Raw genomic sequence first — 14,673 nt, 5'->3', positions numbered from 1 at the left:
TCAAATCCAGCTCCTTGCTGATGGCCTGGGAAAAGCAGCAGAGGATGGCCCAAGTGCTAGGGCCCCTCATATCCACATGGGGGACCTGGAGGAGGCTCCTGGATCCTGGATCCTGAGTCCTGGCTTTGGCCTGGCCCTTCCTTGGCTGTTGCAGCCATCTGTGGAGTGAACCAGTAGATGGAAGATCTCTCTGTGTCTCTCCCTCTCTCTATAACTCTTGGCTTTCAAATAAATAAATAAATAAATTTTTTTTAAATTATCTGTAATTATATGAATTTATTTCTCAATTCTCTTCTGTTTCATTGGTCTATGTGTCTGTTTTTATGCCAATACCATTTAGAAATAAACTCTTTTAAGCCATGATATTTATTATTTACTTTTGAGATGCTAAATTAACCTTTTTTTAAAAAAAGATGTTTTTTTTTTTTTATTTGAGAATCAGTTGAGAGAGAGAGAGGTCTTCTGTTGGCTGGTTCACTTCCTAAATGGCTGCAACTGTTGCAGCTGGGCCAGCCAAAGCCAGGATCCAGGAGCTTCTTTTAGGTCTCCCACCTGGGCGCCCAAGCACTTGGGCCATCTTCCACTGTCTTCCCGGGCTGCCAGCAGAGAGCTGGATCAGAGGAGGAGCAGCCAGGACACAAACGAGCACCTATGTGGTGTGCCAGCCTCGCAGGCGAAGGATTACCTTACTACACCACAGCGCCTGCCCTCTGTAGTAGGTTTTCAATGTGGGTTTCATTGTGATGAAGTAAACAGAATGCACTGGGACCAGCGCCTATATGGGCTGCTGGTGCTGCAGGCGGAGGCTTAGCCTACTACGCCACGGCACGGGCCCCTAAAAGTTCTTTTTAATTGAAGACAGGTGGAAAGGAAACTGCCTTTGACATTAAGTGGTCTGCGAGGTAGGATTGGGGTAGTTTTTATCTTCTCATTTGTGATTTTGTTTGTTTTCCAGATTTTCTGCAAATTTGTAAAATCTGTTTTTAAAGTTTGTAAAAATGTTTAAAATGTGATTAAAATATCCACAAAAGAGGACAGTGAAAGTATGAGCTGGGGTGATGGTGATCGCGTCCTGATCCCAAGTATTGAACATTAACCCTGCCGCTTTCCTGTCCTCCAGGTGGTGTTTGTTGTTTTAGCCTTTTTAACAGGTGTGCTTTGCTCCTACCCTAATCCAAATGAGGACAAGTGCCCAGGAAACTACACCAACCCGCTGAAAGTGCAGACAGTCATCATCCTGGGGAAAGTCATCCTGTGGATTCTGCATCTCCTTCTCGAACGGTACATCCAGTACCACCACCGGAAAGTGAGAAGCCGGGGTTACAGCCTGATCTACCGCTCCACCAGGCGTCTGAAAAGCCTCGCGCTCATGATACACTCGACTGGTAAGCCCTGCTGCCTCTCAGCCTCTCTGCGGGTTGTTGGTGTAGGAGGCAGAAATCAATTTTTCTTTTAAAAAAAAAATTATATTTTGGGGGGCTGGCACTGTGGCATAGTAGGTAGGGCCACCGCCTCCAGTGCTGGCATTCCATATGGGAGCTGGTTCAAGTCTCGGCTGCTTCACTTCTGATCCAGCTCTCTGCTGTGGCCTGGGAAAGCAGTAGAAGATGGCCCAAGTGCTTGGGCCCCTGCACCCACGTGGGAGACCCAGAAGAAGCTCCTGGCTCCTGGCTTCGGATCGGCACAAAACTCTGGCTGTTGCGGCCAATCAGAGTGAACCAGCGGATGGAAGACCCCTCTCTCTCTCTCTCTGCCTCTCCTCTCTCTGTGTAACTCTGATTTTCAAATAAATAAATAAATATTTAAAAAAGATAAATATCTTCTATCCACGGGTTCACTCCTCAAATGGCCATAATGGCTGGGACTGGGCCAGGCCAAAGCCAGGAGCCAGGAGCCAGGAAAACCATCCAGGTTTCCCAGATGGGTGGCAGGGATCCAAGCAGTTGGGTAATCTTCCACTGCTTTCCCCGGCACATTAGTAGGGAGCTGGATTGGAAGGGGAGCAGTTGGGACTTGAACTGGAACTCGTGGGATGCTGGTGTGACGGACAATTGCTTAATCTGCCACGCTGCAGTGCCAGCCCCGAGGTTTCATTTTGTAGTCAAATACATCCTCCTATTTTTCTGAGGTAACTTGTGTTGTGGCTATTAAAATTTGGATCACCTTAATGTCTTGAAGTTTTTTGTTTTTTATAAGCAGTCTTAATTTTCACTTGAAATCTGGATTTGTTCTCAACATGGTATACATGCAACCCTGTTTGAAATATAAAATTTCCTCCTTTTTGGATATCATCAGGTTTTTTCATATTTCTGAGGGTGAGGGCTATGTTGTTTTTTTCTTACTGAAAGCTCACTGCTTTTTCCCAGTAGGAGATGGTGATGGTGAAAGTCTCGGAAGCAGACACTGTTATGTAATGAGATGCATTTTTCAAAATGGAAACTTGGGAAAATGCACAGATCTTTATTTATGGAGGCAAAATCAGAAGGCTTCTAGAGGATTTAGAATACATTAGTGTTCCTTTTCTTTGTTGTTGCAGACATTGTATTTTATTCTTATAAATTCTGTTTGCTTTTATTCATTTGAAAGGTGGGGAGACAGACAGAGGCCTCCTGTCCACTGGGTCATTCCTAAATGCTTGAAGTTGCCAGGCCGGCCAGGCCAAAGCCTGCAGCTGGGAACTCAGTCCAGGGCTCCCACGTGAATGGCACGGAGCTGCTTGAGCCATCACCTGCTGGCTCCCAGTGCACATCAGCAGGGAGCTGAAACGGAGTGGAGCAGGGATTCTGACCCAGGCGTCCTGCTGTGGGATGTGGGTGTCCCATGTGGCTTCCTGCCAGCTACCTGAGAACTCACCCTTGTTGCAGACATTGTAAAGGTTTAATGGATTAATTTGAACTTTTTTGGGGATTTTTGATGTAGTATCAAATTTTCCACCTTTTTAGAAGATCCTCCTCAATTTGAGTTCAGAATGCATCGTTGAAAATTTGAATCCAGAGTAGGAATGACTTCTTCCCCAGAAAACCTGCTGTACAGAATTTGCTTTTCTTCTGTGTTCTTTGAACATGTTTTCTTAAAGGGCAGGCTGCAACTTCAACCCCGCAGTGAAGTTCTCAGTGTAAGCTAAAGGGCGTGTCTCAGCAGAAGGTAGATCCTGACCCTGGGGGCCAGTGACTCCCTGCCTCTTCTGAGGATGAGCTTGGTTTATATATTCAAGTTGTGGTTGTAGCATTCTTTTTTGGCCTAAAGATATCATCTAACCACAAACACAAAATCAAAAACCTCTGTAGCTACTGAAAGACCTTTTATAGTATATGACTGAAGTAATGCCCAGTTTCTCAAGTGATGGTCAGGAAATAGTGTTGTTAGGGTGCACAAAGAGAGTGACCATTGGTTTTTTTCCTGACTTTCCAATTCTTGTTAAACTTGTGACTCTTCGTCATGATAAGTTTCCAAACCACTGGACTGTTAATCAGTATATCAGTTTTATATTGCTCATGTGAGGACCCAGAAAATCAAAGGGTTTGGGGGCAGCTATGTATCTTGTTTCTGTTTTCTTGTAGTCTTTAATTTGGAAAAACAAAAAATTAAATCCGTGGCAGCACAGAACTCTAGCTGAGCAAAAAAATGTGACCATTCTGTTTTCCCATGTGATGGCCTAGCTAACATGGACTAACCTCATCCTGGCCCTTTTCATTGTTTTCTCAGGAGGGAAACAATTATTTTGGGATGGGGGTGGAGATGGAGGGAAGGACCTCACTTTCCTCTTACGTAAGTCAAAAGTGTTTCCCTGATTTATCTGTTCTCCTTTTGTAGACCCACATACATTTTGGACTGTCAGATATTAGTTACATAGAAATTGCGTATTTGAATTTTCCCCTTCTCCCATTGCCCCTGCACTGAAAAACAGTCACTTTCAAACTGTCAGGTGGGCCCATAGAAGCAGCGTTCCTCTCTAGGGCTGAGAGAGGGACCCCAGAGATTAAGGGAGCTAGTCTGGAAGGTAAATACTGGAAGGAATACTATTTATAAAACTCTACTACTGGCCGGCGCCGCGGCTCACTAGGCTAATCCTCCGCCTAGCGGCGCCGGCACACCGGGTTCTAGTCCTGGTTGGGGCGCCGGATTCTGTCCCGGTTGCCCCTCTTCCAGGCCAGCTCTCTGCTGTGGCTCGGGAGTGCAGTGGAGGATGGCCCAGGTGCTTGGGCCCTGCACCCCATGGGAGACCAGGAGGAAGCACCTGGCTCCTGCCATCGGATCAGCGCGGTGCGCCCGCCGCGGTGGCCATTGGAGGGTGAACCAACGGCAAAAAGGAAGACCTTTCTCTCTGTCTCTCTCTCTCACTGTCCACTCTGCCTGTCAAAAAAACAAAAAACAAAAACAAAAAAACTCTACTACTAACCCAGCCTCCTACTAAGGCATACCCTGGGAGGCCGTAGGTAATGGCTCTCCCCTGTCACCCACATGGGAGACCCATATCATGTTCTGAACACCCAGCTTTGGCCTGGCCCAGCCCTGGCTGTTGTGGGCATTTGGGGAGTGAAACAGCAGGTTCGCTCTGTTCAAGAGCTTTCTTAGCACTTGAATTTCCAGCATCATCTTCTTCCCTGAGGTTGGTGGGTAGGGCTGAGGTTTCCAGCCCTCTGATAACTTAGTTTTTCTGGTGACCAGGGCCCCACTCGAAGTAATCTCGTTAACATAACCTCCCATGCTTGTTATGAATCATGAACCATTTGTATCACTTGGAAATTTCCAAGGGTTTTGGGACCTCAGTTCAGAAACTGAATATTAACAACAGAAACATGCTCCTGCCACTCTTACCACCTGGGAAATTTCAGGGTGTCAGGCACTGGGTGTTGGGGAGCAGACGGACACCAAGCGTCTACTGGAGGAAGACGAAGTACGCATTTCCCAGGACACACCGTGTCTTGTGTTTCTCCTTTCCAGGCAGCACGGTCCTCCTCCTCATACTGTGCCTGCAGCACTCCTTCCCCGAGCCCAGCAGGTTGTATCTCGACCTCATCCTGGCTGTGCTGGCCCTGGAACTCATCAGCTCCATGATGTGTCTGCTCCTTTACGCAGGTGGGCATCGCACCCAGGCTGTTCTGATCAAGACCTTTACCTGCCACTGTCCTCCCTGTTTGAAGCACAGCCCTAAGTTATCTTCAGCACCAAGTAGTGACAAAGAAATTTTCCTGTGTAACTGAGAAGCTATTTAGCACCCATGTGTATCTCTCATTGCTGATCACATCCAGACTTCACTCATTGCAGACCGACAGGAAGTTCCAGCCACCACCACACAGTCACATTTCCAAGTCTGGGTCGTCCCTGCATTGTTGTCAGCTACAGTATGGCCCTGCCGTTAAAAAAAAAAATACAAACTTTTGCCTGTCTGCCTGTAGGCAACTGAAATGTAAGTTTGGCATTTAAAAATAACAAAATAGGGAAATAAATAAGTAAACTATAGATGCAAGACTACATTTAGCCCATGACTGCTTTGGGAAAACGCTTGTAGGAACCTGTTTCTCAGTGTAGAGCTGCCTGAGAGTGGGTCAGTCAGTCTCTCTGCAAACTTTTAAAATCAAGTAGGCCTCAGATATGTTAATGTGAAAAATAGTAAGGATGCTTAAACAGAAAAAAATCCAGGCCCTGGAGAAATGTAGATTTCTCTCCTGATGCAGTATTAACATGCAGTGAAATCTGTCCATGATAGTAGCTAACCTGGTGGCATTGAGCTGACATTTGTTTTGTGACACTAAATATTATTTATTTTGAAAGAAATCATTTCTCTGATTATCAAAGAAGTCATGTGGGCGTTAGCTTGGTGTTTCATGAACTGAATGTTGTGTGTCTCTTGAGTCCAGAGGGGAAGGGTATTTATACTAGAAATAGAATGACAAGTTTGTAAATGTGAATGATGTCACATTCTTTTTAAAAAATTATTCATTTATTTATTTATTTATTTATTTTTAGAGAGAGAGAGATGAGAGAGAAAGACGCAGAGACCATCTACTGGTTCACTCCCAAAATGCCGCAACAGTCAGGGCTGGAGTAGGCCGAAGCTAGGAACCAGGCACTCAGTGCAGGTCTCCCACATGGGTGGCAGGGGTCCAGCTACTTGAACCATCACCACTGCTTCCAGGATCTGCATTAGCAGGAAGATGGAATCTGTAGCAGAACCAGATCTTGAACCTAGGCACCATGGGATGCAGGTGTCTTAATGGCCAGGCCAGACTCCTCCCCTGGATGTCATATTCTTACTCATCTTACAATTTGTCTGTATTTGTCAGAAAGTAATTAGCACAGTTAGGCACAAGATTACATTTACCCTTCACTCTAAAGGATGCATACCACCCAAATAACCTCATTGAGTGGAATAAGACTACTTTTAAGGCTAATTTTTCAGTATGTCGAGAATGGCTCAGTGTATCAATAAAGTGATCCATGTGTCATGAGTGAACACTGAATCATATTGATTGAATCAGTTCCATTGTGTGATGTGTCATGTCTGTTCAGTGCTGTAAACTGGGCGTCGTAGTTTAGAGCTACGCATATAATTCAATTAGCTTCTTACTTTTTGGTATCTGTGCAGCTTATGTTTACTGCCGAGAGATGCAGCCTTCAGTAAAGTTTTAGGTGGATACATTGGAAAAACTATTTTCTATGATACCTCCTAAGGCTCTGTGACATAGAAGGAGGTGACAGTGTCATGGAAATGCAGGGAATTAACATGGGTAAAATGAGGCAGGGCATTCGGCTTAGCAGTTAAGATGCCATTTGGGATGCCTGTATCCCATATCAGAGTGCCTGGCTTCAACTCTTGGCTCTGCTTCCAGTTCCAGCTTCCTGCAGATGAGCAGTCTGGGTGGCAGCAAGTGATGGCCCAAGTACTTGGGCCCCTGCCATCCGCATGGGAGGCCTGGATGGAGCTTCCTGTTCCCTGCTTTGTCCTGGCCCAACCCTGGGCCATTTGGGGAGTGAACCCATAGATGGAAGATCTCTATCTGTCTCTCTCTCTTTCAAATGAAAATAAGTACATAAATATTTTTAAAATGCATATTATAAAAATGTAGTCTGAGATTTATTTCTCTAGGATTTACTCCATTAGTTTTAAAGGATTTTCTATAATTAATTATGCTTTAAGTAATACAGATACTATTTAAAAACAGCAACAAGACCCAACCTGAGCCCATTTAAAGGGAGCTAGAGAAAGCAGATGCTGTAAGAGTTCTCGTGGCAGTGCTGTGGTATAGCGGGTAAAACCACCACCTGCGGCACCGGCATCCCTGTGGGCGCTGCTGAGTCCTGGCTGCTCCACTTCTGATCCAGCTCGATGTTAATGGTCTGGGAAAGCAATGAAGGATGGCTCAAGTGTTTGGGCCCCTGTATCCACATGGGAGACCAGGAAGAAGCTCTTGGCTCCTGGCTTCAGAACAGCCCAGCTCCAGCCGTTGTGGCCATTTGGGGAGTGAACCAGCAGGTGGAAAATTCTCTTTCTCCGTTCGTCTCTCCCTCTCTATCTGTAACTGTCTGTTGAATGAAATAAAATCTTTAAAATAAAATCCTCAGAAGAACTCAGTTTTACAGTTGGGCACAGATATACAAGGCTGCTTCAGAAAGTCCACGGAAAATGTCTATTATGATAAAAAGAATATTGAAGACTTTGTGCTAAAATGAACTTATTTTTAATCCATTTTTCCCATGAGCTTTTTGAAGCATCTTGCATTAGTTACATGACACCTAAATTTGAACAAAAAGATAGAATTTCTTCATTAGTATGCAGCGTTTATTTGGTCCATTGTCTCCCAAAGTTAAAAAATATTGTTTTTGTCTATAGTTAAAGACATAGTAACATATTTCATGTTCATTTACATTAATTTTTAAATGTTTTATATGAATGAAATTCACCATTCAAAATTGTCTTTTTAAATCTCAAATTGATAGACTCCCTACTTTAAGAATATCTGATAATCCATAAGTCAGATTTGCAAAATAAATGAAAGATTATTTGTATAAGGAAGGTTTGTAATTATTATAAACTTATGTGATACAGGGTTTATACAAATACAGCATTTCTTTAGGAGGTTTAATGTGACTACTTTTCTTCTACCTTCCCAGTGAAAGGCTTACCTCTTTTTTAAGTATTTATTTATTTATTTGAAAGGCAGAGTTACAGAGAGAGAGATTTTCCCATCTGCTAGTTCATTCGCCAAATGGCCACAATGACCAAAGATGGGCCAGGCTGAAGCCAGGAGCTTGGAACTCCACCTGGGTCTCCCATGTAGGGACAGGGATCCAAGAACTTGGGATATCTTCTGCTCTCCCAGGGGCATCAGCAGGGAGCTGGATTGGAAATGGAACATCTGGGATTTAAACATTTGTTTAAACAGTTTCCTCTTGTTCAGCATTAATTTGCCTTACTGCCTGTACATGGAAAAATGGGAAATAAAATTTAGTTTCAGAATACTAAATTTCATTACCTCTCCATTCATTTAAAAATAAGCCGGGGCCAGCAGATGATGACCCCAGTACTTGGGCCCCTGCCACCCAAGTGGGAGACTGGGATACAGTTCCTGACTCCTGGCTTTTGCCTGACTTACCCCAGCTATTAGAGCCATTTGAGGAGAGAACCAGTGGTTGGAAGATCTCTCCTCCTCTCTTCAAATAAATACATAAATGTTCGAAAGAAAGAAGAAGCAGAGGACTCCATTCCTGCCACAGTTACCAGCCTTTCAGCAGCCCCAAAGTTGTGAGAGCTTCAGTGTGGATCAAAGAACACACAATGAACAGGTCGCTGTGGCCGTGGTCTTCCGACGGTGTAGCACACTCGCTCTGCTTGGCTTAGGGTTTTCACAAGCGGGAGATTCTTTTTCCATGTGGTTGGCCTTGGTGTTGTTGTTAGACCTGATCTAAAAGCTGCTGAATGCATCCAAGTGAATTTATTTATTTATTTTAAAGATTTATTTTATTTATTTGAAAGAGTTATAGAGAGAGGTAGAGGCAAAGATAGAGAGGTCTTCCATCCGCTGGTTCACTCCCCAGATGACTGCAACAGCCAGAGCTGAGCTGATCTGAAACTAGGAGCCAGGAGCTTCTTCCAGACTCCCACGAGGGTGCAGGGGCCCAAGGTCCTGGGCCATCTTCTGCTGCTTTTCCAGGCCATAGCAAAGAGCTAGATTGGAAGTGGAGCAGCCAGGACTCAAACTGGTGCCCGTATGGCATGCCAGCACTGCAGGCTGGAGCTTTAACCTGCTGTGCCACAGTGCCAGCTCCCAAGCTTAATTTATTTTAAAAACTGCAAAAGTTGGGGTGGGTATTTAGCCTCTGGTTAAGACACAGTTAAGGAAACCTGCATCCCACATTGAAGTGCGTGGGTTAGACTTCCAGTCCTGGCTCCTGACAGCAGCTTCCTGCCAGTGCAGACCCTGGGAGGCAGCAGTGGTGACTCAAGTAATTGGGCTCCTGCCACCCACATGAGAGACCTGGATTGAGTTTCTAGCTCCCAGCTTCAGCCCTGGCCCCACCTGGGTTGTTGTGGGCATTGGGGGACTAAACCAACAAATGGAAATACTCTCCGTCTCTCTCTCAATAAATAAATAAATAAACACTTTTTTAAATGACCAAAGTGAGTCTGAAAGATGGACATATTCATATTGTCAGACAATGTGTACGTTTTTAATTTCTGCCCCTTAGTTTTGATAATACTGTATAACTGTTATCCCCTTTCCCCCAATTCAAGAAATTTCTAAGTCTAAGAAGTAAACACATCCCAGGGTTTTTTGGTTATTTAGAAATTACACGGGAGACACCATTTTAGGGAGAAATGATATGAACACACACAGCTGGTGTCAGATTGACAGGCAGCCCCCACCTTACTGGATCTTCCTGTGACAGTGGACACAGCTGGTCACTCGCAGCTTGAAATGGGCTCTGCCCTTGCTCCGGGACGCACTGTTCTGGCTTGGCGAGCCCCACTCGCCATCCTCTTTATTCAGCTTTGCCGCGTGTCCTCTGAGACCCGTCTGAATAAGCCTCAGGGCGCGTCTCTCTCTTCTCTAGCCTGGCAGGGTGGATCTCATGTTTTGTGCCCAGTTCCGTTTGAAGCTTCACGTGCCTCTCATTTCCAGCTTTCCTGGCCTCTGGGTGAAGGTCAGAGGCTTCTGGTTATACGTCTTCACTGTGTTCTTTAGGCGCAGTACTGCCTGCTATTTTCCTGGTTGTTTCTGGTGGTGCCCTAAAAATCTCTTAGTCTTTCCAGTTCTTCATCTTTCTTCTTCAGCTTCTTCCACCTAGTTCTCAGCCACTGTGTGTAACAGCACTGGAGTCCGACAGCTCCTCAAAGGAAGTTTGCAGTTGCACTCCTGCCTGTGTATCCCAGAGAACTGGGAACACAACCACACAAAACATGGATGCGAATGGTCAAAGCAGGGTTATTCATAAGAGCCAAGAGGTGGACACTCCCAAAACGTTGTCGGGATGAGTGACCTGTGTGTGTGATTTTCATACAAGGGAGGAGTGTTCTGCAACCAACAGGGAATGAATAGTGAGTGAAGTTACTACAGACCTGGATGAGCACATGAACCTTGAACAATTATGCTAAGTGAAAGAAGCAGTTACAAAAGACTTCATAATTCTGATTCCACATATGTGAAATGCCCGGAGCAGGCACATCTGAGGAGACAAGTGGTTGATTAGTGGTTGCTCAAGGCTGGCTGGAGGGAACCTCACTTGAGGAGTGACTGCTAATGAGTACAGGTTTCTTTTGCAAGTAATGAAAATGTCCTAACATTTATTATGGATATAACAAGAGAGCAGAACTCTTTGATATCTTGAAACCACTGAATTGTATACTTTAAAAGAGTGAATTATTTACTTGAAAGGTAGAGTTACAGGGAGAGAGAGGAGAGACACACAGAGATCTTACTCCCAAATGGCCACAATGACCAGAGCTGGGTCAGACAGGAACCAGGAGCTTCACGCAAGTCTCCCACGTGGGTGACAGGGGCCCAAGCACTTGCATTCGTTTCCCAAGGCTGTGCAACAGAGCACTGTGTGGCTTAGCAGACATTTATCTTCCTGCAGCCCCGGAGACCGGAAGTCCAAGATCAGGGTATTAGCAGGACTGGTTTCTACTGAGGACTCTGTGGGCTTACAGCTGCCTTCTCCCTGTGTCCTCACAGCCTTTCCTCTGGGCATGCTCTTATAAAGATGCCAATCCCGTTAGATTAAGGGTCCCACCTTGATGACTTCATGCAACCTTAATTACCTTCTTAAAGTCCCCATTCTCAAATATAGCCACACTGGGAGTTTAAGGCATGGACATGTGAATTTTGGGGGCAAGTAATTACCCCATAGCACGATCTCCCAAACACTGCCTGGTTCATTAGTGGCCTCCAAATTGCCGAAGTCAGAAACCCAGGTGTCACCCTGGGCTCTCCTCCCCTTCTCCCCCTTACTCTCCAAGGACTTGATAGGATTAGCAGTCCATCAGTCATCAGTCCTGTGCAGTCCACCTGCCTCTCAGCTCTGTCTTTTTTCCATTGTCACTGCTACTGCCTTGGGTTCTCGTCATTCCTTGCCTGGATGATTCCATTACAGTTTCCCTCTCTGTATCCTCTAACTCCTGCCAGTGTTATCTTGTTCCTAGAGAACTCAGGTCATTAACAGTGTCCCTGCCCGGAGTTTTCTCATGGCCTGTGGAAGAGAAATATGGAATCTGAGTGTGCAGGAAAGACTGCACAGCCCATCCCACCCGCTCCTCAGTGAAGGTGGTGGTGTCTTTCCAATGACTGCCAGTGGCTTTAGGGTAAAATCTGCCTTGGCTCATGTCGTGTTCCCTCCCAGCCCTCCAGCCTCACCCCTTGTCTGTTCCCTGCATCCCCCATGGGTCCCCTCCCAGCCCTCCAGCCTCACCCCTTGTCTGTTCCCTGCATCCCCCACGGGTCCCCCTCCCAGCCCTCCAGCCTCACCCCTTGTCTGTTCCCTGCATCCCCCATGGGTCCCCTCCCAGCCCTCCAGCCTCACCCCTTGTCTGTTCCCTGCATCCCCCACGGGTCCCCTCCCAGCCCTCCAGCCTCACCCCTTGTCTGTTCCCTGCACCCCCCACGGGTCCCCCTCCAGCCTCACCCCTTGTCTGTTCCCTGTATCCCCCACGGGTCCTCCTCTCAGCCCCCCAGCTTCACCTCTTGTCTGTTCCCTGCATCCCCCATACACACACAGGTTTGTTCTCAAGACTGAAAGCATTGGTTCAGGCCCTTCCTGCACCCGAAACCCTTTCTTCTCCACTCCCCTGCTCTGTGTGGTTAATCCCCCCCCCCCCCCATGTTTCCCTCCTCCTCCTGTTGAACCTGCCAAGTCAGCACCGGCTTTCCAGGGATGGTGACTCCTTGTGCAAGCTTGTTTAAGTGACTTTTCCTACTGTCTTAGAATGTAGACTTATTATCTGTATTGTCCCTAGGCCTCTAGCTCCTTTATAAAGTAGTGTCAGTGGTCATGATTCCTGGGTAGAAGCCTGGTAAGTAAAGGACTTGACTTTTGCATTTATGTAACATAGGAGGAGTAAGAGCACCCACCCCATGGTGAAGAGCACCCAGGTGAATCAGTAAAACCACATCTCGCATTGGGTGTGCACAATGAAGATCAGCTGTTTTTATATTACTCTCATATTTTCTGTATTTCCAGAGCTTAGTACAGGCCTGACAGGTGCTGACACATTTGAGCATGTTAATAAACCCATATATTTACTTCATGCAACACTTTTATGCCTGTTAACTTATCTGAACAAAAATTAACGTAATTTGAATAGATGAAAATAAAAATTTTTCCGGGAATTGATAATGTTGACTGATAATGACTTTCTTGTTTTAGAGAAAATTAGAAAATTTAATAGAGCCAAACCACAGCCTGATGTACTTGAAGAAGAAAAAATCTGTGCTTACCCCGGCAACATTACCTCAGAGACGGGATTCAGGTAAGGTTTGGGTGGGATACAAGATTAGAGGAAGAAAAGACTGTTTCCAGGGTGGCCATTTGGCCTCGCAGCTAAGACGCAGGTTGGGACACCCGTGTGCTACACTGGAGTGTGGGCCTGGTTCCACTCCTGTCTCCAGCTCCCTGCTGATGCAGTAGTGACAGCTCAGGTAAGTAGTTGGCTTCCTGCCACCCACTTGGGAGATGAGTTCTGGACTCCTGGCTTAGGTCCCAGTGGGGTGCCATTGCAGGCACGGGGGAATGAACCAGCAGATGGGGCTTGCTGTCTCCATCTCTCAAATTAAGTAATAGTTAATTCACTTGAGGATTTTCCCCCTCTTGGTAATCTAGAAACTGTTCTAATCTTGGAGCTTGTAACTTTCATTTGTACCTTCAGGGTTAGGTCCGGTTTGTGTAATATGTATTCCTTTACCTCATATGGTTAACTTTGAGGTAGCAAGATTCATTTCATGGCCTTCCTTTAATTTTAAAATCTGTATGAATTGCCCCTTTGAAAATGTATCTGGGTTTGAAAATTCGAGTACCATCAGTTAAAGGCTCTGCATCAAGCTACACATACTTACCTCATCCTTTCTCCAGGCTTTTCTGGATCGTAGTGAAGGAACAGAAAAGGCCCCACCACTCGCACTTACAGAGGAACTGAAGGAGGAAGGGGCCGCCAGTGCACGAGTGATTTCTGAGTGAGGAGGGGACAGGCATTTGGCCTAGCAGTTAAGACTAAGCTGTACATGTCCCACGTTGGAGTACCTGGGTTTCACAAGCAGCCGTGGGTCCTAACTTCACCTTCCTGCTAATGTAGCCCCTGGGAGGCAGCAGTCGTGGGCTCATAATTGGGTCCCTGCCACCCATGTGGGAGACCTGGATTGAGGTCCAGGATCCTGGCTTTGGCCTGGCCCGGTCTCAGCCATTAAGGGCACTTGGGGAGTGAAGCAGCATATGAAAACTCTGTGTATCTGTCTCTCTGCTTTTCAAATGAGTACGTTTTAAAAAATGTGTAGGGTAAGGATAGTGGATGCAGGAGCTGTACTTTGTATAGTGTAGGACAGAGCAGCTGCAATTGGAGGATACAGAAAAAGTGAGAAGTGTTAAGAGGTGGCTGTTCGCCGGCGCCACGGCTCACTAGGCTAATCCTCCGCCTAGCGGCGCCGGCACACCGGGTTCTAGTCCCGGTCAGGGCGCCGGATTCTGTCCCGGTTGCCCCTCTTCCAGGCCAGCCCTCTGCTGTGGCCAGGGAGTGCAGTGGAGGATGGCCCAAGTACTTGGGCCCTGCACCCCATGGGAGACCAGGAGAAGCACCTGGCTCCTGCCTTCGGATCAGCGCAGTGCGCCTGCCGCGGCGGCCATTGGAGGGTAAACCAATGGCAAAAGGAAGACCTTTCTCTCTGTCTGTCTCTCTCACTGTCCACTCTGCCTGTAAAAAAAAAAAAAGAGGTGGCTGTTCTTTCTGTGGAGCCTGAAGGCCTTGGGACTCAGAAGTAAGCAGAATGCCCCAGGGAGTGAGAGAGACACTTCCCCCTGTCCTGCTGGAGCCAGGACAGGGAGCCAGGACAGTAGCTGAAAGCATACTGGAGAGTCATCCCTGTTTGTGGCATCCATCCTCAATCCCACCAGGACAGCCTGAAGACCTCCAACAAACAGTGCGTCCTCAGTGAGTAGCCAACCTTAGGGGAAACAAAAAAGCAGTCC

At 46.4% G+C, this 14,673-nt stretch overlaps 1 protein-coding gene across 6 annotated transcripts in view; it reads left to right on the top strand.

The window, feature by feature from the left end:
* Positions 1–14,673, top strand: part of TMEM192 (transmembrane protein 192) — a 34,526-nt gene that overhangs the window by 13,506 nt on the left and 6,347 nt on the right. For 2 of the 6 annotated variants that reach the window (XM_002720555.6, XM_017350135.4), the window contains 3 exons: positions 1,121–1,385; positions 4,945–5,079; positions 12,865–12,967. In XM_002720555.6, the coding sequence (XP_002720601.1) occupies positions 1,121–1,385; positions 4,945–5,079; positions 12,865–12,967 (503 nt within the window). Of the gene's footprint in view, positions 1–1,120; positions 1,386–1,575; positions 1,811–4,944; positions 5,493–12,454; positions 12,478–12,864; positions 12,968–14,673 lie in introns of those variants that run through there. The other 4 variants (XM_089301890.1, XM_017350134.4, XM_089301891.1 and 1 more) reach the window with 4 other exon arrangements.

This window comes from Oryctolagus cuniculus, chromosome 8 (assembly GCF_051225735.1).
Source record: "Oryctolagus cuniculus isolate XC-2025 breed Fujian yellow rabbit chromosome 8, ASM5122573v1, whole genome shotgun sequence".
In the NCBI taxonomy this organism is placed as follows: Eukaryota; Metazoa; Chordata; class Mammalia; order Lagomorpha; family Leporidae; genus Oryctolagus; species Oryctolagus cuniculus.
This window is presented reverse-complemented; position numbering and strand designations above follow the sequence as displayed.